General features: G+C 37.8%; 2 protein-coding genes and 1 long non-coding RNA gene across 4 annotated transcripts; all 3 read right to left on the minus strand.

Annotated features, from left to right (window-relative positions):
- Window positions 1–1,930: 1,930 nt before the first annotated feature.
- Window positions 1,931–2,941, minus strand: LOC110887539. Its single transcript, XM_022135117.1, has one exon. It carries the CDS (start codon window positions 2,939–2,941, stop codon window positions 1,931–1,933), a length of 1,011 nt encoding a protein of 336 aa, XP_021990809.1.
- A 14,028-nt stretch (window positions 2,942–16,969) lies between these two features.
- On the minus strand, window positions 16,970–19,140 carry LOC110889170. Of its 2 annotated transcripts, XR_002563442.2 has the most exons (3): window positions 18,461–19,140; window positions 18,093–18,351; window positions 16,970–17,026 (listed from the first exon to the last, which is right to left on the minus strand). It is a non-coding gene; the product is annotated as an uncharacterized LOC110889170 (long non-coding RNA). The 2 variants fall into 2 exon arrangements; XR_002563443.2 differs by lacking the exon at window positions 16,970–17,026 and having other exon boundaries at window positions 17,909–18,351.
- A 5,401-nt stretch (window positions 19,141–24,541) lies between these two features.
- Window positions 24,542–25,287, minus strand: LOC118484324. Its single transcript, XM_035980364.1, has 2 exons — window positions 24,952–25,287; window positions 24,542–24,842 (listed from the first exon to the last, which is right to left on the minus strand). Exons 1-2 carry the CDS (start codon window positions 25,097–25,099, stop codon window positions 24,643–24,645), a joined length of 348 nt encoding a protein of 115 aa, XP_035836257.1. The 5' UTR covers window positions 25,100–25,287; the 3' UTR covers window positions 24,542–24,642.
- Between the last annotated feature and the right edge of the window lie 489 nt (window positions 25,288–25,776).

Here is a 25,776-nt window from a genome sequence, read left to right on the forward strand (position 1 = left end):
CAATTTTGTCAATGGCCGTGTTTTAAATCAATTAGATAACCGCCCAGTTCCTAAATTCAAGCGATTTTCCCTCTCTCTCTCTCTCTCTCTCCAAACCCATCTTGGAAACCCCAATCCCTACCAAAATAACTACAATCATGGAAGAAGATAACTTTAGAAACGATGGAGAGCACCAGATCAAATTAAAACACTTCTCCATCTCCACCATCTCCGATACATGGCATACAATGTCCTCATCAGTTCACCAACATCATATTCATAACCCATATCGTTTTCCACTACTGCCCTGCGGTCATTGGTCGACATAATCTTATACCCTGCATTACGTTTTTGTTTGTCTTTCATTCCTGATTCATCTTCCTTCGAACGAACGGTTCTTTTCTTAATATTCTTGTCTTCATGAACGGTTCTGGTCATCGGAACATCATCTTGCATATCGCCTACGAAGACATACGAGTCTTCATCTTCTTCGTCATCGAGAATACTACGGCCCTCATCATAACCGTCTTCAGCCCTTACATGGCTGGAACTTGGGACACTTACTTGTCCGTTCTTTAAATTCTGGGAATCCTTATCGATTCCGTTCGCTATTTCATCGTTCTTCTTGCAGACGTAATTCATTGTTGGAACATCTTGTTCCAATCGCATCTTCCTTCGTCTTTCATTCATTTCATCCGAACAGTGTTTGCATCGCATTGTTTCTCGCTTCATTCTTGCAAACATTCGTGTGCGATCGGGGTTGAATTCGTCTTCTTCTCCGTACACTCTGTTTTGTTCTTCATCCGGTTGTGCCCGGAATCGTATAACATCGATCGATTTTCTTCGATTTCCCACCGTGGCTCTGATACCACTATGTTGGACATCCGGTTTCATATCAGCGGAAGCATTACCGGTGTTCGAAGAATTGGTTTTCATTGTGTTATGATTAAACACACAAAACAAAGTATGAAATATGGGAACAAGAAGAAAAACGATTCTGGACAATTCAAAAGGAAATGAAATTGTCTTGGTGATCTCCATTGTTACAGGAGGTCTCACTTATATACATTATGATGAACGGTTATAATTGGCGGGAGTAACCGTCATTATGAAACGGTGTCTGCCAACCGACGTAACCCTTCCCTAATATTCTTACATACACGCATAATTATAAGTTTAATTTATCCTAAAATACATAATAAACATACATAATTAAGTTTATAATCTAATAGAAAAGCTAGAAAACAAGATAATTTATTCATTAACATAAAGCTGCTTATATAGGCAGACTTACAACGGTAACATGAAAAAGTAAACCAAACCCAAACTGACTCCTACAGACCCGGTACACTCCTGCAGACTAGGATGTACTATACTTATTCAAATACTTAAATAAAACACATGCAAAATACTTTTGAATTATTCTCAATAAGTTTCACACGTACTACTTCGGCTAGCCAATGAAGATCAAAAGTAGAAATAAATTCCTTTTTTTACACTTACTTTTTAGTCATAAACGGGACATTTATTGGTATTGTAAAAGGTGATGTTTAGTCAAATCATTTTTTTTTTGTTTCATAACGACTTTCTTCCATGCTTGGATCCATAACTTTAACAGATTATGATTACAAACGACGATTATCAAGAGTCGTTTTTTTGTATTTTACACTTATTTTTAGTAAAACTATTATTTTGTTAATTATTTTCATTTATATATTGTTTACGTATAAATATGAATGGGAAAAACAGCTTATCAGATGCATCCGGCAAGGAAAATCACCAATGTACACGTACAAAATCGTCGTTGCATCTTGTGAGGCAACCTCACTAGTCATATATAATAAGCATAGTAATGATATCTTTAAATAAGCAACAATCACGAGAAGGATTATGCTAGACATATATAGATCATCACAACATTAATGTGTACGCACTTATCTCAAAATAGTTACTATGGACTCACTACAACATGAAGATCTTGGTATATCTCATTTGAAGAAGCACAACCATTTGGTATTTGACTCTTGGGAAGTACACACCACTCATCAATGTATGCCATCGAGTCTTGACCTATGTTAGGGAGTGGACGTGCTTCAAGAATCTTAAGAATTTCTTTAGATTTACCAAGAAGTTGGGCTGCAATCCGGATGTTATCTCCCCTTTTCTCTATTGCATTGTGGTGACACTTCATTTTTATGACACGTGGTAAGTTGGTAAAGCATGCCAACAAAATACTCGCAATTATAGTAGATATCCATTCAAAAAGGGCTTCATCATTCAACGAGATTTCTTGTTCATTGAAGTACGATAATATGCTCGTGCTGATCCTGTACATGGAACTTGCAGGTACGAACTTATAAGGCGAATGATCTATACTTGATTTTCGGCTACTCTTAAACATTTTCATAATTTTTTCTCCTTCATCTCCTAACCATTTAAGGATCTCTTTAGATGTTTTATCTTTGTGAGCGTTACTTTGAAGATCAATTTTTAGCCATTTGCGGTATACTTCAACTTCTTTCCACACCCTTCTTGCCGATTTTATTGCACTTACTAGTTCACCATTTGCGTCGAGACAATCTTCAATATGTCTTACAATCTTGAGGCCTTCACTCATGCCGGCAAGAAGCCCCTTGATATGAACATTTGCAATGTTAGGAAGTGCAATGGCAATTGTTGTCAATGTTACTACTACAAGGCTCCAACAATTGTGGGTTTCTTCTGGATATAAAGGTTGAACTAGGTCATTGTCGAACTCTAATACTCCAATGAATCCTTTAGATTTCTCTAAAAGCCTCATTAGATTACGCGGTTCCTTCTCCGCGTTAAGAAGTTGAGTTATAGAATGGAGCGTATTTCTTAGTATTCGTTTTGAAAGTTTTGCCTCCTCCTCAATCTGGACAACATATCGAGCATATTCTTCTGATTCTGAGTTCATATTGCCATTAGATGTCTTTGCCATCTTTTTAAGCCATTCTAAAAAGGACTTAATGATATACCAACAACAGGCCAGTAAGATAAGAAAAGCTCGTGGATTGTTTTACATATTACCAGAACCGCAATATGAAGTGCTAAACAAAAGTTTAAAAAGGCGTTTTTTACATAATGAAAAACGATCTTCAAATAACGGCCTGGAATATGTGAATGAACATGGTTACGTTTCCAATGTTGAAGCCTTTGGATCCAGTGTTTTTCAACTCGGAACACGTTTAAATGGTTCTTGCTTAATTTCTTTGAGAGACTATAATGACCGATAGATGTGAAACATCTTAAAATCGGTGCAATACTGCCTACAACAACCCCAACTAACTGCACGATAACAATTATCCTGACTGACCACTTATAGTCCGAAACGTCATCCAGATAAATCATATTCTTTCAACTTTATAATATATGTTAAACTTGAATACAAAACAAAGAGTACACATATAACCCCAAAGGCAGAAGAAACTGGTGAGCAAGCAATTACAAACTGAGGGTTTCGAGTTTCTGTCATCATCCAGTACTTTTTAACATAAAGTTTGAGTTCCTCAGCGGAAAACATTTTCTCTTGATGACTTGAAACTAGTTGTTGTGACTCATTATTTTAAGATTAAATAAATTTATCATTTAATCTAATAACCGGTAATTGTTGATGGGCCTAATTACCCTTATTAACTAATTAGGGTTTCCTCCTGGGTGCATATATAAGGAGAATAATGTGGAGGTTAAGGGGTTAGACAGTTTCACAAACCCTAATAGCACATAACATCAATCGACCTCCTCTCCTAACCGATTCCCCTTTATCGGTTTCTTCATCACCATCATTAGATTGCACCCTAAGAAGGAACCAGACCAAGATGACAATCATGTCAAAACTTATTGTTGTGTCTCCATCTGGATTCTCTGTTGGCCTGTACTGCTGCAATCAGGTATGTTTTCATGTTTTCCATTATGCCTAAAACAGAACTGACCAACATATGGTATCAGAGCATATGTTGATTAATCAGTTCTGTTTTCGTATCCATTAATTATGGGATTGAAATCTGGAAAACGAAATTTTGAAAGCCTAATTAAATTCATAGTCGGTTTCGAGTCACATAACCCGAGTCCTCTGTTTCGAGGAAAAAGAATGTTTTTTTTAATGACTCGGAATCATAATGGTAAATCTTAACTGTCCGAAATCTGTATAAAACTCTTAAAAAATTCAGGTTTCGGGTTCCAGAATTATTATTTTATTTATTAGGGTTCTTCATGTTCTTAGTGAAATTCGAATAAATTCCTTATTTTGGAATGAATTAAGGATTAGAAGGTGTTTTTCCTGTATTTGATTAATTTTTTATCCCTTAAGATTTCCAAAATCTGTTAATGTTATTAGATAAAATTTTCGAAATTATTGGATAAATATAAAATATCTTTTAAAACAGGAAATAAAATATACCAAATCCCTTAAAATTCGAATTTCAAACTTATCACACTAACAGCTGTTAACAGGAGTTTCGAGATCATTTGTTTAACGACTCGAGACCATAAGGTCTGTACTCGAGACCATAAGGACTCTACTCGAAATCATAAGTGTTCTCAAATCTTCACAACTCGAGACAACGATTTCGACTCGAGACCACAGGGTCTCGACTCGAGACCACTAAGGTTTCGACTAAGGGCTTAAATCTGTACAACTCGAGACAAAGGTCTCGACTCGAGACCATAAAGGTCATAACTCGAGACCATGGTTGCGACTCGAGACCTCTTAAGGAATCGAGATCTCATAATTCACAGCAGTCGAGACCATGATTATTACTCGAGACACTGAGGTTGCGACTCAAGACCATTAATGAGTCGAGACCTCATAATGTTATAAGCTGAGTCGAGACTTGACTCGAGACCTCATAACTGACTCGAGATCTCATAACTCAGTCGAGATCTCACTCGAAACCTCATTATTTTAGGCTGTTTAATGTGAACTAAGATTTAGCTCGGGCCTCCGCCCCGAACCCCGTGCGGGGGCACGCTGTCCCCCTGCACCCCCTAGCGAACTCACCGCGGTGGTTTGCTATTAAATGATTGGTTTTTGTAATTACTTAGTTAATTAATGAGGATCAAATAATGTTTTACAAAACCAAAATGGCTTAACTTGAATGAGCTTCTGATGTATCACTTTTGGCCAAAGCTGATTTGATGCATCTACTTATCGTTCAAGTATTACGAAAGCTATGTTAAGTGTGCATCATAAACATGAATGTCTTAATATCTGGCCAAAGCTGATTTAATTCCTTCATAGATTGCATTCTTAACGAGTGCATAACTAAAGTGATTGTCTCAATTTCTGGCCAAAGCTGATTTGTTACAACCACTTTGCACACATACTTAAATGATTACACTTCTGGCCAAAGCTGATTTGTCTTCGTTTAAGTAGAACTTTAAATAATTCTATTATTTTGATGTTAGTAATAGATATATCACAACCTCTTCACACAATGATCCTTATATTAATGATCCTTAATTAATTTTTATGATCATTTCGTCTGCCTTATTCTTAGTACCCATAATTTTTACTCACTATAATTTTCTTCTATAAATCTATATCTCATCCACTCTAATTCCTAAATCTAATATGTTTTGCTTAAAGTTTCTATAAGAATTAGCTCTTAAATTAAATCCTTGATTATCTCTTAAGACACGATAACCCTATTGCTCTCTTCTGATAAAGCACTACAGAAGAAAAGTAGAGCATGATGATTAGGATAAATCGAACATGATGTCTCTTATGATAAATCAAGAATAAGTGTTGTCACTAAAAGGTTATTCCAGATTAAGTCTTTCCTAAGACTAATCTATAGTTGTGGAATCATCACTAGAACTCCTAAGATGCATGCCTTCATTTAAAATTATAAATTATAAAGCTAAGTGTTATATGTGAATACATAATAATGTACAATACCATGACCCATAAAGTTAAGGGCTTACGCATGGAAATAAGTACATTTTCCAGTACATTACATACTAACATTTTTACTTGTACAATTTGATGCATTATAAATCAGCTATAACACTCAAAAGTACCAAAGTATAATGAGTGTGTTGATAAGCAACATATGTACAAAGAAATAAATGTTTGAAGCTGGAAAATAAGATGTTATTCACCTTACAACCACTAATAGTTTAAAAGAGGATTGTTCTAAGGTCCATAGACAAATTACAAATGCTAATTCCAACTTTAAGGTTCTTCAAGGGAAAATCTCATTGCATAACTATGCCATTAGACTAGGCATAAGCAACGAGACTATCCATTATTCCAAAGAACAGTTGGATAAGTTAATTAGGTAGTCACTTACCAATGATATTTAAGTCTGATAATTTTTTAATATTCCAATTAACACATGATTAGTTGACTCTAGTTCCATACGTTTCCTTACCATAACTCGACAAATAACTAACACGAGAGTTGGTGACAAAATTAAATGTTAAGGCTATAAGAGCCATAATAAGCAGTCTTCAAACAACGCTTTTCGATACCTTATATATTCTAATTAATCAGAATATAGTATCATAATTAAGCAAAGATATGAAGATTGTGAGGTTTGCATAGTCAACATAAAGTCACACTTACCGTAAACTTTCATTTTATTTGTTCTAAATATCTGGATAGAAACATTACTAAGATGGAACTAGATGATACCTTACACTTTCACAACTTTTGTCATCATGCAAATGAGAATTTGACAAAAGGAAAAATGAGACTTATAAATTTCATCCATTATAACCGAAATTCATGAGAAATCATGACATGGTTAATGAGGATGATTTTTTCATCTAATCTCATTCTAAGTGATTTTAAATCATGACGTTAAAGCCCTAAATATTACTTGGATTAAGGAATAAGTATGGTCCATCATAAGTCATTCATTGACATTCGTGGAACTTATTCCAAATGGAATATTCAGACATAATTCATTTATCATTTGAAAGACTATCAACTTGTATCTAAATTTTGTCGCATATGGCACACGGTCTTAGAAGAAATCTATTCATATATGTACTTAATAAGTTTTCTATTAAATATGTCCCTGAAATTTCTTATGATATCTGGACATTAAAGAAATCAAATAAAGTTTAACGTATATATGATAGGTTCCCACGTCACGTAGCTCATTGAAACTTCTCTTGTAGCATTCTAGAGATATTAAAGATCAGTGGGAGCATTAAGTGTCTTAATAATAACTTGCAATAGTTGCAAGAGGTGGGGAGTAAAAATTTTACATTACCTAAATTTACACTTCTTGTACAAGACACCGCTCCATCACGACACTGTTCCATCAATACTTGTCTCCTTAAAATCTAATGCTACTCTTACAAAAGTTTCATTTTTGCTTAAATTGTGGGCATACTTAGATTTCTTACCTAAACTAACATAATCCTCAACAAGAGAAATCACAACGACTAACGTCATTAATTTGTTTTCTCTATTAGAATTTGTTGGTCGTTAAATATTGACCCTAAGCATGCTGAATTCCTAAAGATTTCTAAGGTCAGTAGGAGCAGTCAAAGTCCTTATCATGACTTGCAAGGAATACAAGAGGCGGGGGGAGAGTGTCATTAAATTTCACTCCGAATTTAACTCCAATTACACCTCTTGTACACCATACTGCACTGTAACACCTCGAAAAAAAAATTTGTATCCAATAAATAAACGACACGTGTCGCATACGACAAAAGTATTGTAAACCCGGATTTAATTAAAGATGTACGGTAGGATTTTTGAACATGTCGACATGTTAATTTATACCTCTGAACGACTTCTTCATTATAAATCCCAAGACCCTAATGTGATTAATAAACATCTAATATACCTTAATCCGGTGATTACTAAAAATGATGGATGCCAAATTACAAGAATGGATCCTATGAAGATAATGCACGTTAAAATCTCCATTTCATGAATCCTATCATTGTTTAAATTATTTACATTGCATAATGGGGTAGACAACTGATCAAGCATGGGTTAAAGGCATGGCACTGATAATTCATGGCCAGAAATCATGCATTGACAGTTGTCTGTTCAATGCATGAAAGGTTAAATTTTTTTTGCCTCTGACAAGAGCTTACGAACTGTAAGGATCCTGCCTTACGGACCGTAAGATGCGAAAGGGTAAAACATGTTCTCTGTAAAAGGCTTATGGACCGCAAGGGCCCTGCCTTACGGTCCGTAAGGGATGCCCAGCGACAACAGCTTGGCTGTTGGCTGTTGTAAACGGTAAAACATTATGGTAAGATATTTTCAGAGACATGGGCGACCCCTAAACATCCCCTAGCACTCAGGGACAGTTGTTGATCATCAAGACGCACTTGTAGGCCTTGTTGTGATGATCTTATGAATCTACATTGGCTATAAAAGGCCACATTGTTGCAACAAGTTCCTCACACCTCAATCTGCTTTCTTGATCACATCTGGAGCTCAAGAACACTCTCTACTCATCTCTGGTCTTGCATAGGACTTCAGTAAGTGTGCTTGACCCTCTCTTAGTTAGTCTTTTTGCTTAGCTTTTGCTTAAAAGTCAATCCGTCGTAATTAACGATTGACTTAACGGTTAATCACAAATGGTCCAGTGATTAGCCGAATCAAAGGTAGTTACATGTTGGTAAGCATGTGGGCTTTAAACCCTTAAAAGGGCACCCTCTGATTCCCACTCTAACTAGTCCAAATGTCGAGTCAAACTTGCTTAGAAAAAGTCAACAGAATGCTATTTTGCAATTTTATGCATAATCAGTAATGTAGATGGCTTGTAACCTGTTTTAACGCTCATATAACATGACAATAAGTATATTAACTAGTCTAAACTTGTTTGATCCGACCATTTAGTGTTTTGACCCGGTTCGGAACCGAAAGTCGCAAAACTTTGACTTTTGCTTTGACTTCAGTTCTGACCCGTTATGGTATGTTTTAGATATGCCTTAGGACTCTCTTAGGACCAGGTTACATGATGATATAACCCTCTGTGACCGGTTCGTTGTTTGTCCGAGTCTTTTACACATTTCCGTTAAATGCTTAAAAGTTGACCGTAACGCCCTTTTTGCTTTAAAACAAGAATTTTGGACATGTGAAAGGACAATAACCTTAGTTACTGAATTCTAAGCATGTCCCTAAAATTTCACGTCAATCTGAGGTCTAGAATAGGAGTTATGCTAAATAGCGCAATTACGGAAACTTTAGTGATTAAACGGCGCATTTAGCATAAAACCTATCTAAACCCAAATTTCGACACCAAACCTTTTACACACTGATGTAAAATAATATTTGGGATTTTAAAGATTTTTAATCATTTTTAACCTGCTCATAACCTGCGGTTATGGCATCGGTTCGGTAAATACCGAATATACCCTTTTTGGACATAACTTGAGTTCTACAAGGTATTTTGACCCGATTCCAGTTGCTACGGATTTTAAATAATAAATAAAGTATTTTGGACTTTATAAACTGTTCGGAAAACTCAGATTTCCTGTAGAACTCAGAAACCTCTTTTATAATCTTTAAAAGTGACCGAAATACCCCTACGGGGCATATAATGGATTATAACTTGTTACGGGCATTATAGAAAGTATCCTACTGATACCACAACCTCTTTAGAGCATGTTAACTAAGGAAACCTGTGTAGGACTCCTACGGTTACCCGTTGTCACACCCCGTGTGACAACCTGAACCTTCAAGGTTAGTGTCGTCTAACCTCGTAACTTTTAATCTTGTATTTCCCTTTTACACAATGTGTTACCACACGTTTCGGTGAATGTTTGTTACTTGTTACGCTTAGACGTAAACGGAAATCATATGTGTTTGGGCCGAATACCAGCTATACACGATTGGGCCTAGGGCCGCACCCCAAATATTTGAAGCCTCAACTAGATTAAAGCCCACCCATTAATATATATTGATTTAAGCCCATTAATTTATGATTTCAAGTGTGTGGGCTTGGCCCAGATCGGTCAAGATAAACAACCGGCCACTTCCTTATCTCCAAGGGAGCATGTATACGAATTACACTCCAATTCATCTTCATGATCAGTTTAAAACTCAAACAACCCCCCACTTCTCCTTCCTTGATTTCGACATCAGTAAACAAACCCTACCCCCCTCTTCCTTGATTCGCATCAGGCGTAGGAGACCCCTCCCCTTGTTCGAGTTGCATTCCAATCCATCAGTTTCCGGTTAGTATGTCAACACTGATTGAATTGATGTTCATTCATTATTTGTCATGAGTTTTCATTCATTATTTGTCATGAGTAATATTAGTAGTAAAGATGGGTTTGCATGTGAATGTGTCAGGAAGCTTATGATTATTATTTGTGTGAGTTCTTTGTATTTTATTCGGTCAAATCACAAACAGGTAATATCAAGTTTGTCGCCTCCCCTTGATACATGTGATGGTTAGATATTGTACAAAAAAAAAACGGTCCAATCATGTTTAAGAAAACAAGTGACGGCTAATTATTGAGTTGATTTAAATATACTATAAACCCACCACTAAAAGCTTTGGTCCAATCATAGCTTGAAGGTAATGGTAAGTGTCGGCCATTGTAGCTAATGTTATAAAAATAGGTTATCAATAGAGGGTGGTTATTTTGTGTTATTAATTGAGAGGTGAGGGTAAGGGTAATTAATTCTTAGAATTATACAGCACATAAATTAGTAAGGGTCAATAGCATAAAGAAGTTGTAGGTCCAATAGTATGCGCGTGATTTGATAGATGGGGGCGGTCAGGTGACATCAAAACAAACAAACAAACGTTTGACTTATACGCTGCCATGTGTGTGTTAGATAGGGCCCCTCTTAATCGGCGGCGGCTAAGGTGAAGTTGAAAGGCTGTGTAGGTCAGCTAGTGGACCGAACATCAGGTCCAATGGGGCGGCATGTGTATTGAGGGAACTTTCATATTAGTAATTGTTAATTATGTATAGTAAATGGGATTTAATGTGTTGGGTTCATAGGACTGGTAATATTAATAAGCAGTAATTGAAGTACATGATTAAACAGTATATGGTATTAACTTGTAATGTGAATATGCATTGTGTTGAGTAGTTGCGGATGTGTGAATACAAAATTTATAGGGTTGGAATGTGAGTTGTCGATATGTGTTATTATGATGTACGAGTTGTATTATGGAGATGCATATACCCCGAATACTTGTTATAACTTGTGTGATAATGTGTGTCGTGCCTGCCTATCACATGTAAGCCATATATGATAAATAAGTGAATGCTATGTACACGAAACTGATTACCATTGAAACCATACTAGGGATCGGGGTGTTCCACAATAATACAAGTAACTAAGTCTAACCGAGCAAACCAAAGGTGAGTTCACTGCACTTTTCTCAAGCATGTGTCCCGATGGTTTGGGACAACTGGTAAACATTTGGAAGGGAAAACATTGGGTAAATAACTTAATCGGTTTTGGTTATTGCCTGGAGGGCAATGGGGGTGATTAGTTGATAGCGCTATTAGGTGGGAAACCTCACACCGGGCCGTAAGGACGGGCGTGAACTAATTATCTGGGTATGGCTATGGTTGTTAGAGGCACACTCCTCGGATACATATGGGCACTCTCCCTAGGGTATCTAACGAAGGCAACATAGCAAACGGTCGTTAAGGGGTACCCACTCCCCGGATACTTATGGGCACACTCCCTAGGGTATCTAACATGAGCAACATCGAAACATCAACTATCATAACAACAAACAACATAACGTTTTGTAAACTGTTTTACTCACATGATCGGTAACACAACCTGGTAAACAAACGCAAACCTTGAACTCACCAGCGTAGTCTGACACACTTGTTTACATGCTTGTAGGTGATTAATGAAGGAACTTGGGAGCTTGCTGTCTGATGCTGCTGGAGTGGTTATGGTCATAATAAACAGTTACTTTGATTTGGTTTCGATACATTATACATTTAAACTTTTATGCTTCCGCTCAATACTTTGGTTTGGGTTTTGGTTTAACTTTCAAACGATACATTTCTTTCAATTGGGTATTTAAATACATTATTACTTGTGGTTGATATGATTAGTGGCTCTTTGTTGAATCGTTACGCCTCCATTATACTAGCTCCTGTCACCGATTCGCCACTTTAAGAAAGGAAGATCGAGTATCTTCATGTTATTCGTGAAATTTTTGACATGTCTTCCAAAGAGTTACCTGGTTTACCTCCACATCGTTAGGTGGAATTTTAGAATTGACCTTATGCAAATCCTGATTTCCTTCTGGGGTACAGCAATCCCTTGGATTCGCTGGATACTATCACAGCTTCATCATAGGATTTTCGAAGGGTTCGCAACTTCAACCTCCTTAGCACAGCCGGGAGCTGTGAATCCTTAGGAAAACAAAGTCGCGGAACGTCTTTTCAGCTTTTGAAACCCAACCCTACAACACGCGGAGCATCACTTCTATCCAAGAGTACCGATGATCCAGCGATGTACCATGATGGCTTAATTCAGAGTCCCAGTTACACGCCGATGCAACACGAGAGAGTGATGAATTGCGTAATGGTGTTACGGAGAGGAACTGCACGACCTACAACCTCCGGTGGAAACCGTGGTCATTGGGTTTAAGTGGGAGGCATTACTTGGACGGTACCGAATGCACCAATTAGACAGATCACAAGGGCCTCCAGTGCACCCTTGTTTCAATAGAGCTAACCATGTGATGGCATCGCTAGATGGAACTTCCGAACGAACACGGGATTAGGAGAACTATACCCACGCATCCCTGTAGACGAACCTTATCACTTTCACTTGTCATCGCCGCTAGGAGTGAAGCAGTCACAGTTACACGCGTATGTCGTTTTGCAACACTAACCTTTACCCACCAAACTCTGTTTTGGACAAATGATACACCCGCGCGACCGCAATGTAACGAACCTCCCTGTTGTGCCATGCCGCCATGCACCACTACTGGAAATTACTTCTTGACAACAAATTTGCTGGCCAAATCCTTCGGACGTTTAAGGGACCCCTGTTTCGCTCGAATCTTTGATTGGCAACTGATATAACAAAACGCTAACCACCATACCATGATTTTCACCGATCACAAGATTAGCCCCAGGCGTTGTAAAGTATCTATAGATCGAGTTCGTCGGAACTCACTTCAAGCCATTGTCTTAGACCAATTTTCGGGATGAAAATTCTTTCAAGTAGGAGATGTTGTGACACCCCGCGAAAACGCTTAACGAACTAGCTTCCTCAGCGACTGGTTGCTAAATTTCGGGACGAAATTTCCTTCAAGTTGGGGATGATGTCACACCTGAGCAAAATCCGCAGCAATCTTGATTTCCTCACTTCACTCCTCAATGCTTACTTGCCAAATTTCGGGACGAAATTTCTTTCAGGTTGGGGATGATGTGACAACCTGAACCTTCAAGGTTAGTGTCGTCTAACCTCGTAACTTTTAATCTTGTATTTCCCTTTTACGCAATGTGTTACCACACGTTTCGGTGAATGTTTGTTACTTGTTACGCTTAGACGTAAACGGAAATCATATGTGTTTGGGCCGAATACCAGCTATACACGATTGGGCCTAGGGCCGCACCCCAAATATTTGAAGCCTCAACTAGATTAAAGCCCACCCATTAATATATATTGATTTAAGCCCATTAATTTATGATTTCAAGTGTGTGGGCTTGGCCCAGATCGGTCAAGATAAACAACCGGCCACTTCCTTATCTCCAAGGGAGCATGTATACGAATTACACTCCAATTCATCTTCATGATCAGTTTAAAACTCAAACAACCCCCCACTTCTCCTTCCTTGATTTCGACATCAGTAAACAAACCCTACCCCCCTCTTCCTTGATTCGCATCAGGCGTAGGAGACCCCTCCCCTTGTTCGAGTTGCATTCCAATCCATCAGTTTCCGGTTAGTATGTCAACACTGATTGAATTGATGTTCATTCATTATTTGTCATGAGTTTTCATTCATTATTTGTCATGAGTAATATTAGTAGTAAAGATGGGTTTGCATGTGAATGTGTCAGGAAGCTTATGATTATTATTTGTGTGAGTTCTTTGTATTTTATTCGGTCAAATCACAAACAGGTAATATCAAGTTTGTCGCCTCCCCTTGATACATGTGATGGTTAGATATTGTACAAAAAAAAAACGGTCCAATCATGTTTAAGAAAACAAGTGACGGCTAATTATTGAGTTGATTTAAATATACTATAAACCCACCACTAAAAGCTTTGGTCCAATCATAGCTTGAAGGTAATGGTAAGTGTCGGCCATTGTAGCTAATGTTATAAAAATAGGTCATCAATAGAGGGTGGTTATTTTGTGTTATTAATTGAGAGGTGAGGGTAAGGGTAATTAATTCTTAGAATTATACAGCACATAAATTAGTAAGGGTCAATAGCATAAAGAAGTTGTAGGTCCAATAGTATGCGCGTGATTTGATAGATGGGGGCGGTCAGGTGACATCAAAACAAACAAACAAACGTTTGACTTATACGCTGCCATGTGTGTGTTAGATAGGGCCCCTCTTAATCGGCGGCGGCTAAGGTGAAGTTGAAAGGCTGTGTAGGTCAGCTAGTGGACCGAACATCAGGTCCAATGGGGCGGCATGTGTATTGAGGGAACTTTCATATTAGTAATTGTTAATTATGTATAGTAAATGGGATTTAATGTGTTGGGTTCATAGGACTGGTAATATTAATAAGCAGTAATTGAAGTACATGATTAAACAGTATATGGTATTAACTTGTAATGTGAATATGCATTGTGTTGAGTAGTTGCGGATGTGTGAATACAAAATTTATAGAGTTGGAATGTGAGTTGTCGATATGTGTTATTATGATGTACGAGTTGTATTATGGAGATGCATATACCCCGAATACTTGTTATAACTTGTGTGATAATGTGTGTCGTGCCTGCCTATCACATGTAAGCCATATATGATAAATAAGTGAATGCTATGTACACGAAACTGATTACCATTGAAACCATACTAGGGATCGGGGTGTTCCACAATAATACAAGTAACTAAGTCTAACCGAGCAAACCAAAGGTGAGTTCACTGCACTTTTCTCAAGCATGCGTCCCGATGGTTTGGGACAACTGGTAAACATTTGGAAGGGAAAACATTGGGTAAATAACTTAATCGGTTTTGGTTATTGCCTGGAGGGCAATGGGGGTGATTAGTTGATAGCGCTATTAGGTGGGAAACCTCACACCGGGCCGTAAGGACGGGCGTGAACTAATTATCTGGGTATGGCTATGGTTGTTAGAGGCACACTCCTCGGATACATATGGGCACTCTCCCTAGGGTATCTAACGAAGGCAACATAGCAAACGGTCGTTAAGGGGTACCCACTCCCCGGATACTTATGGGCACACTCCCTAGGGTATCTAACATGAGCAACATCGAAACATCAACTATCATAACAACAAACAACATAACGTTTTGTAAACTGTTTTACTCACATGATCGGTAACACAACCTGGTAAACAAACGCAAACCTTGAACTCACCAGCGTAGTCTGACACACTTGTTTACATGCTTGTAGGTGATTAATGAAGGAACTTGGGAGCTTGCTGTCTGATGCTGCTGGAGTGGTTATGGTCATAATAAACAGTTACTTTGATTTGGTTTCGATACATTATACATTTAAACTTTTATGCTTCCGCTCAATACTTTGGTTTGGGTTTTGGTTTAACTTTCAAACGATACATTTCTTTCAATTGGGTATTTAAATACATTATTACTTGTGGTTGATATGATTAGTGGCTCTTTGTTGAATCGTTACGCCTCCATTAGGGACACGCCCTAGGTGGTAAATTGGGGGTGTGACACCCCGAAATATCAGAGCTGGCGTGACTGGACCGGTATCTTCATTGCACAGCGGAAGCTAATAATGCTAAGACTTCTAGAAAGTGAACGCCACTAAGTACTCGAATTCCCATGGGTTCTCCTATTCCAACCGTTCCATAGCTTTGAAAACGCAACCTGAGAAAGAACATGCGAAAAAAAATCAACATAAAGTTGAGCGAGTTCATAGTTTGTCTTGAAAAGATTTAAAATAAATCTTTTTGACAACCGGTTTTAAAGTTCTTGAGAAAATATAGTAAAATTATTTTCTTGGCATGATATATGAAAAACTGTGAGTCTAGCCCACAATAGTCTTTGTGCATTGCACGAGAGAGAGTGGGCCGAGCCCAAACGAACCTTTATAAGCAGGATCAGCGCGTCCTCTTACTTAGGTATAATTTGAAAAACGTTACCAAAGTTTGTAAATCCATGTATTTGTGAGCTTACATGAAATGAATCTTAAAACATTTGAAAGTTCAGTTTATAAGTAGGTATGTAATGCGTCTATGAACATGTTGATCATTAATGTGTAGCTAAGACATTAATATGTGTGCCGACATAGGAAGCACTCAAACCGGCAGATGATTTAAGTGTCGATTCACTTCGACAGGGACACAAAAGCACTCTAAGTGGCCGCACAAGGACCGTGAGTGGGGCTCGCCCGTACCCGATAGATCTACCCCCTGTTCCGTGGTCCTTAAAAGGATTAATGGTGCCTAAGTTAGCGCCTATTCGCACGTGATCCAAGAGTTCATTCCATAGCTTAATCATACCCTAGTTAATATGTATTTCAAAAGAAAAAGGGGGACATAAACCCATTGGGTTGTCTCGTTGTTCGTACGCAGAACAACCCAGTCCCGTTGTAGTAACTAGGACATTCTTGTCACTAGTCATGAAAATCATGCACGTTTGTGAAAATACGCGTTTGTTTTGTAAAACCGGTATGTTTAGTATAAACCGTTCGTAAACCATTTGAGTTCCTTGAAATCCATTCGCAATACGGTTTAGAAATATGAGTTTTCGTTCAACGAAAAGTTGTTTATTTTTGCAAAACTTGCATGTCTTTCCACCCCCGAAAACATTTATAAAAATGTAAAACAGTAGAAAGTGGGGGTTATGAACTCACCTTGACATTCCTGTGCAAAGCTAGCTTAGTGTGATTCCGTAGTGTCGTTCCAAGAACTTGAATTAGCTAGCGTGCAACTATAGTATTCCTAACAAGGAAAATACTTATAAGTTTCTAATTAAACGTAGATAAACTACGTGTCCGAGCTCTACCGAGTCGTAAATAAAACGACTCCACGATGGTGTTGTTAGTTTGACTTAGAATAACCGATCAATGGTTATTTGATCTCGTTTATAATTGGGATAAAACTAAGTCTCGAGATCGACTTAGTTTTCGAGTGATTAAGATATATATTTATATATATTCGAATATAAATATATACCTGCGATGCCATGTTGGTTGTCGTAAATTAGAAATCGTAGGTGAATAGTAGTACAGCTCTTTCGAAGTGTCGTATATGACACCGTACTACGCCATTGTAGTTTTCGTAGGATGGAAATGGATAGAGATATACATATATATATATATATATATATTCAAAACTCGATGTTTGAAATGAATATAATCGACTATACTCATTTTATAAAAATATACGTATTCTAGACGATTAAAATAAATATAAATAATTATATTTATTTTTTTATGATTTTCCGAATATTAAATGTTTGAAATAGCTTACGAATTTCATCGTTTGAAATAAATATAAAACATTATATTTATTTTTATAAAAGTATACGAAGCACGTTGTTTGAAATAAGTATAACTAATGATACTTATGTCGTAAAAGCATTCGAGTTTCAATGCGTTTCGAAATACATATAAATTTTCGAGTTTCGTTGATTAGTATTCCGTTTGTGTCAAAATGTTATAGTTTCGTTTTATAACTCGTAAAATATCGCCAAATAAATATACTTCTATATTTATTTTATAAAAAAAACTTGTATCTCGATAAGTGTCGTCTTTAAGATTTAAATATGTTTTGTAATCCGGGTTTTTAACGAAAACGGACAGAGTTTCCTCTGTTTTTGGATGATCCCGACATCTAAGTGTCGATATATTTTTCATAATTCAACCATATAATCAATATCAATATGGATGATTTTCGTAAAACGACAAAATGTAAATTAAACACTAAACTAAGTCGGTTCGAGCTCGTTCACGAAATAAAATAAGGAATGATTAACAAAATTAGTAAACATGTCGTTAACTTTTACCAAGTCTTCGTGTCGAAACGCCGAAAAGGGTTTACTGAGCTGACCGAGTCAACCGGGTTGACCCGCTGAGTTGACTTGCTATGTTGACTGAGTTTGACCGGGTTGACTCGGTTTGACCGAGTCAACCGAACCGAAGCTGAATCTGACCGAGCCGCCTGACTCGAAAGAAACTTGACCACTGTTGACCCGAGCCGTTGACCCGAACTGATCTGTTGACCGATGTTTGACCGAACCCGAGACGTCACCCGTGAGCTCCTAACTGACCCGAAATATAAACATCATTTTTAACATATTTTTATCATAACCTAACCATCATCCTCATCAGACTAATTAGAAAAAAATAGAATTAACAAAGGGGAGGGGTTTACCAATGAAACCCGTCGGACCAAACCCGGAACCCGAAAGCTACACCATCCTGAAATCTGAATCAATCCTGAACCACGAGTGAAACGAACCAGCTGAACAAATCGGAACCGGAAATTGGTCGGCAACAAACAATATCATCTTCATCCTCATTCTTCAAGAAATAAAAGGAAATGATGGGGGTTATACCGGAAGTTTACCGGAGAAGATTCAGAACACCTCCGTCGCCGTCGGCGAATCATCGCCGGAAGACTCAGTCGCCGGCTCCCCGTCTTGTTTCCCCGACTCTTACGCCGCCGCACCGCCGCCGATTTCTCTGATCTCACTCTATCGCTCTCGGTTTCTCTCTCATCACCGATCTCTCTCTCTCTCGATGTACCATCGCCGACGCCACTAGACGGTGGTGGTGGCCGTCCTTTTGTTAACAGGGGGTGGGGGTGCGTCGATCGTCGGAGAAGACCACCGGCTCCGGCCGGTTCACCGGAGGGGGAAGGGGAGACCGAGAGTAAGAGGTTTGAGGGGTGTTCTTGTTTGTGAGTTTGATTTATGGTCCATATTCTGTGTGTGTAAAGAAAATATGAAGGAGATGAGGGTTTCTTCATATATGTGCGCAAGTATTATATGCAGGCTAAGAGAGAGGAGAGTGAGGATGTTTGTGTTTTGTAGGAGTGTATTTGTAGAAGCTTGAAACGTGTAGGTTTGCACTTAATATCTCTTTGTAGGTTAAAGGACAGGCATTATCTTTTAAAATAGTATAAACTTTTGAGACAAGATCTTTAAGAGAGATTTTGTAGAGATTTTTGGTAAGATTCATGAGAAAAATCTTGTAATAAAGATGTAATATATTATGTGCAGGTGTAGGCTTGCGGGCTTTAGGCTTGGGCCCAGGGCCTACAAGTCCTTCTCGTGTGTAAGTGGCCCGCAACTCCTATGAGACCCGGTATCGTAACCCAAACTCCATAGAATAAAAATTTTTAAAATTAAAAGGCCTATAATAGCGGCGTTGTCAGTATTTTGCACGGTATCAGTCTGTTGTCATTTGATGTTCCGCAGATGCCTTGTGAATCTTCAAACGCGTACTGTAGAGTCGGATAAGCGTTCCTAGGCACTCCAAAGGCCTAAGTAAGTTAATTCGTGCTGTAAAGACTATTTATTGTCGCATTAATCGCTTGTTAATCACGAAATTAAGAGCCGTAAATTACCGGTTGTCACATTCTCCACCTGTTACAGAAATTTCGTCCTCGAAATTTGTACTACGTTATCTCCACAGAGTTGTTTCGTTTCGCAGGTAAGTCCGAATAATACCAAAGTGAATGATCGCGTAATTGAATTAAGGCTTATTCAGGTTACGTGAGTGTAAAGACATTTTGCATCAATAAGAGCCCAACGGTTCAACTGAGTTTATTTCAAAAATCGATGTCGAGTGAACGAAGCGTAGTGATACTGTCACTAATGTGACCAAGTTTACGGGTTTCAACAAAAAAAGGAATTTCAACCAATAGAATTCCAAATGAACGTTCACAATATACAAATCAATTTTCGAAACAATACAATTTACTACCAACAGAAACTTGCGTTGGTTGTTGTATGATTGAAACCCGAATTTAACAAGCTCGAATAAATAGAATCATAAAAAAAATGATTTATCAACAATCAAGCTGTTAAATGAATAAAATCAACGTGTTGACGTTATTGAGTTGCAAGGATACACCGAAACGAAATACAACCGAAACTGGTGTATGATCATCTTAATACATAATTGCATTAAGACTACTTAAATGATGTGTCAAACGAAAGGCATATATAGTTTTGCATGAGATGGCTGATCGTGATTAGCACGAGCTACGAGTTTATACTGACACCACAAGGTGTCGTAGTGAATGAAATAATTTCAACAATAGCGGTGACTGAACAAGCATCACCGTGTTTTGCATGAAACGCTCGATCATGATTAGCCCAAGCGACAAGTTTATACCGACACCACAAGGTGTCGTAGTGATCGAAATTCAATAATAGTGGTGACTGAACAAGCATCACCTTGTTTTGAAATCAATTGAGAGATTCAACGAAGTAAATCTGAATGTCTGTTTCAAACAATTCTCATAGGATTTTGAATTGAAAACGAAACAAGTAAATAATGTTTTTCGATCGAAAATGGAAGAGCAATAAATATCACAAAATGTTCGATCGATGCTGAAAGAATCGTTAAGAGGTACACTGAAATATGACACAAATTTGTGTCCCATGATCTTAACACACGATTGTATTAAGATTGCTTTAATATGAATGACCAACGAAGTGGATTTAATATCAATAAATAAATAATTAAATCCGTACATGATGTGAGCAACGAGGTTAACGCAAGCTTCAAACTTGTGAAAAAAAAACGCCACCACAAGGTGATCGTGATCAAAGAAACGATTCAACGAAGTCGAAGACCAGACAAGCATGTTATGGTTCAAAGAAAATGAAGTGCTTGTTGGGATTTAGTTGAATACGATGGCCTCAATCAATCATATGGAACCTCGAATTGAATGTATATTATGAGCAATTTCAAACAATTGAACTTGGTTTAATTGCAATCCAACAATGATTACATGTGTCAACAAGAAAGTTTCGCCATGGTTACAACAAAAAACCGTGTATGTAGCTTGAAAAGAAATGAGATTCAACGAGTTTCGTTGACTCGATATCAAAGAGTCAACATTATGCAATAATGTGGTTTATCTAGATCAATGCAAGGAGTGAAGATAGCGAAATAATATTGGAACTTGATAAAGCAACAATTCCAAGTGAAGCCACATGCGTAAAAAAAAACAATGCATGTGTAGCATATGAATTTGTTAAGAAATAAGCAAATGAGTGTTCGCTATCATGAAATAAAATCTTTGTGATGCAATGACCATTAGAGGTAAGTAGAAATGAAAAAAAAATCTACTCACTAGATGCAAAAGTCGGAATTTCAATAAAAGAAATTTAAGGACTTTACCTGGAAGTTCACCTGATGATTGGTTGTTATGTGACCTTACCATAGAATGTCGAACATAGCATAATCGCCATTAATGAAGAAGGGGAAATGCGGAGACATGTGACTTCTTTTGCAACACCAATAGTTATGAGTCTCATTAGACTAAGTAGTGACTGTTGTGAAATCTTGTTCTAACATACCTCAGCGTGATTCATGTCGTTTGGAGGATCACGTGGCGAAGTGCCGCATCGCAGTCGGTAGTTCTCCCGCTGCTGGGATTAGCATCGTTGTTATCGTGCTCAATCATGTTTTCCAAAGTCATTGCCTTGAAAGTGTGTGTGATGTACTTCGACGTCCGCTGACGTATAGTTTAAGTTTCATGTATAGTTGTGCAATAGCGTTTCGTTCCACGTAGGTTTCCTGCTCGGGTAACTAAAAAGCATAGACATTATAGATAATGGCGTTTTGCCCGAGTTGTTAGTCACTGTTTCTATGTGAGGACCCTTAATGAATTTTGACATACGTTTCTCATCAAGAGTTTTCCAAAGGTCCTATATACGTGTTATCAAAACTCTCAAGTTTTTTTGCTTAATGTATGAATTTGTTTCGTGAACCGTGTATCAACACAACACTTGTGTATGTTTAAAACCAAAACTGCTGACTCCTTGTTTTCGGCAACGGTTGGAACCCATATTCGAGTCTTAGGCGTTTTGTATGTATTCAAAGTCTTAATAATCTAAGTCCTCAGAGAAAAGTGCGGTTAAAGCCTAGGTATCTCTACAGAAACCTAATTCGCTGAAACCTATAGCTCTGATACCAATCTGTCACACCCCGAAATATCAGAGCTGGCGTGACTGGACCGGTATCTTCATTGCACAGCGGAAGCTAATAATGCTAAGACTTCTAGAAAGTGAACGCCACTAAGTACTCGAATTCCCATGGGTTCTCCTATTCCAACCGTTCCATAGCTTTGAAAACGCAACCTGAGAAAGAACATGCGAAAAAAAATCAACATAAAGTTGAGCGAGTTCATAATTTGTCTTGAAAAGATTTAAAATAAATCTTTTTGACAACCGGTTTTAAAGTTCTTGAGAAAATATAGTAAAATTATTTTCTTGGCATGATATATGAAAAACTGTGAGTCTAGCCCACAATAGTCTTTGTGCATTGCACGATAGAGAGTGGGCCGAGCCCAAACGAACCTTTATAAGCAGGATCAGCGCGTCCTCTTACTTAGGTATAATTTGAAAAACGTTACCAAAGTTTGTAAATCCATGTATTTGTGAGCTTACATCAAATGAATCTTAAAACATTTGAAACTTCAGTTTATAAGTAGGTATGTAATGCGTCTATGAACATGTTGATCATTAATGTGTAGCTAAGACATTAATATGTGTGCCGACATAGGAAGCACTCAACCCGGTAGACGATTTAAGTGTCGATTCACTTCGACAGGGACACAAAAGCACTCTAAGTGGCCGCACAAGGACCGTGAGTGGGGCTCGCCCGTACCCGATAGATCTACCCCCTGTTCCGTGGTCCTTAAAAGGATTAATGGTGCCTAAGTTAGCGCCTATTCGCACGTGATCCAAGAGTTCATTCCATAGCTTAATCATACCCTAGTTAATATGTATTTCAAAAGTAAAATGGGGACATAAACCCATTGGGTTGTCTCGTTGTTCGTACGCAGAACAACCCAGTCCCGTTGTAGTAACTAGGACATTCTTGTCACTAGTCATGAAAATCATGCACGTTTGTGAAAATACGCGTTTGTTTTGTAAAACCGGTATGTTTAGTATAAACCGTTCGTAAACCATTTGAGTTCCTTGAAATCCATTCGCAATACGGTTTAGAAATATGAGTTTTCGTTCAACGAAAAGTTGTTTATTTTTGCAAAACTTGCATGTCTTTCCACCCCCGAAAACATTTATAAAAATGTAAAACAGTAAAAAGTGGGGGTTATGAACTCACCTTGACATTCCTGTGCAAAGCTAGCTTAGTGTGATTCCGTAGTGTCGTTCCAAGAACTTGAATTAGCTAGCGTGCAACTATAGTATTCCTAACAAGGAAAATACTTATAAGTTTCTAATTAAACGTAGATAAACTACGTGTCCGAGCTCTACCGAGTCGTAAATAAAACGACTCCACGATGGTGTTGTTAGTTTGACTTAGAATAACCGATCAATGGTTATTTGATCTCGTTTATAATCGGGATAAATCTAAGTCTCGAGATCGACTTAGTTTTCGAGTGATTAAGATATATATCTATATATATTCGAATATAAATATATACCTGCGATGCCATGTTGGTTGTCGTAAATTAGAAATCGTAGGTGAATAGTAGTACAGCTCTTTCGAAGTGTCGTATATGACACCGTACTACGCCATTGTAGTTTTCGTAGGATGGAAATGGATAGAGATATATACATATATATATATATATATATATATATATATATATATTCAAAACTCGATGTTTGAAATGAATATAATCGACTATACTCATTTTATAAAAATATACGTATTCTAGACGATTAAAATAAATATAAATAATTATATTTATTTTTTTATGATTTTCCGAATATTAAATGTTTGAAATAGCTTACGAATTTCATCGTTTGAAATAAATATAAAACATTATATTTATTTTTATAAAAGTATACGAAGCACGTTGTTTGAAATAAGTATAACTAATGATACTTATGTCGTAAAAGCATTCGAGTTTCAATGCGTTTTGAAATACATATAAATTTTCGAGTTTCGTTGATTAGTATTCCGTTTGTGTCAAAATGTTATAGTTTCGTTTTATAACTCGTAAAACATCGCCAAATAAATATACTTCTATATTTATTTTATAAAAAAAACTTGTATCTCGATAAGTGTCGTCTTTAAGATTTAAATATGTTTTGTAATCCGGGTTTTTAACGAAAACGGACAGAGTTTCCTCTGTTTTTGGATGATCCCGACATCTAAGTGTCGATATATTTTTCAAAATTCAACCATATAATCAATATCAATATGGATGATTTTCGTAAAACGACAAAATGTAAATTAAACACTAAACTAAGTCGGTTCGAGCTCGTTCACGAAATAAAATAAGGAATGATTAACGAAATTAGTAAACATGTCGTTAACTTTTACCAAGTCTTCGTGTCGAAACGCCGAAAAGGGTTTACTGAGCTGACCGAGTCAACCGGGTTGACCCGCTGAGTTGACTTGCTATGTTGACTGAGTTTGACCGGGTTGACTCGGTTTGACCGGGTTGACTCGGTTTGACCGAGTCAACCGAACCGAAGCTGAATCTGACCGAGCCGCCTGACTCGAAAGAAACTTGACCACTGTTGACCCGAGCCGTTGACCCGAACTGATCTGTTGACCGATGTTTGACCGAACCCGAGACGTCACCCGTGAGCTCCTAACTGACCCGAAATATAAACATCATTTTTAACATATTTTTATCATAACCTAACCATCATCCTCATCAGACTAATTAGAAAAAAATAGAATTAACAAAGGGGAGGGGTATACCAATGAAACCCGTCGGACCAAACCCGGAACCCGAAAGCTGCACCATCCTGAAATCTGAATCAATCCTGAACCACGAGTGAAACGAACCAGCTGAACAAATCGGAACCGGAAATTGGTCGGCAACAAACAATATCATCTTCATCCTCATTCTTCAAGAAATAAAAGGAAATGATGGGGGTTATACCGGAAGTTTACCGGAGAAGATTCAGAACACCTCTGTCGCCGTCGGCGAATCATCGCCGGAAGACTCAGTCGCCGGCTCCCCGTCTTGTTTCCCCGACTCTTACGCCGCCGCACCGCCGCCGATTTCTCTGATCTCACTCTATCGCTCTCGGTTTCTCTTTCATCACCGATCTCTCTCTCTCTTGATGTACCATCGCCGCCGCCACTAGACGGTGGTGGTGGCCGTCCTTTTGTTAACAGGGGGTGGGGGTGCGTCGATCGTCGGAGAAGACCACCGGCTCCGGCCGGTTCACCGGAGGGGGAAGGGGAGACCGAGAGTAAGAGGTTTGAGGGGTGTTCTTGTTTGTGAGTTTGATTTATGGTCCATATTCTGTGTGTGTAAAGAAAATATGAAGGAGATGAGGGTTTCTTCATATATGTGCGCAAGTATTATATGCAGGCTAAGAGAGAGGAGAGTGAGGATGTTTGTGTTTTGTAGGAGTGTATTTGTAGAAGCTTGAAACGTGTAGGTTTGCACTTAATATCTCTTTGTAGGTTAAAGGACAGGCATTATCTTTTAAAATAGTATAAACTTTTGAGACAAGATCTTTAAGAGAGATTTTTGGTAAGATTCATGAGAAAAATCTTGTAGTAAAGATGTAA

The sequence above is a fragment of the Helianthus annuus genome, chromosome 11 (genome assembly GCF_002127325.2).
Source record: "Helianthus annuus cultivar XRQ/B chromosome 11, HanXRQr2.0-SUNRISE, whole genome shotgun sequence".
Lineage (NCBI taxonomy): Eukaryota > Viridiplantae > Streptophyta > Magnoliopsida > Asterales > Asteraceae > Helianthus > Helianthus annuus.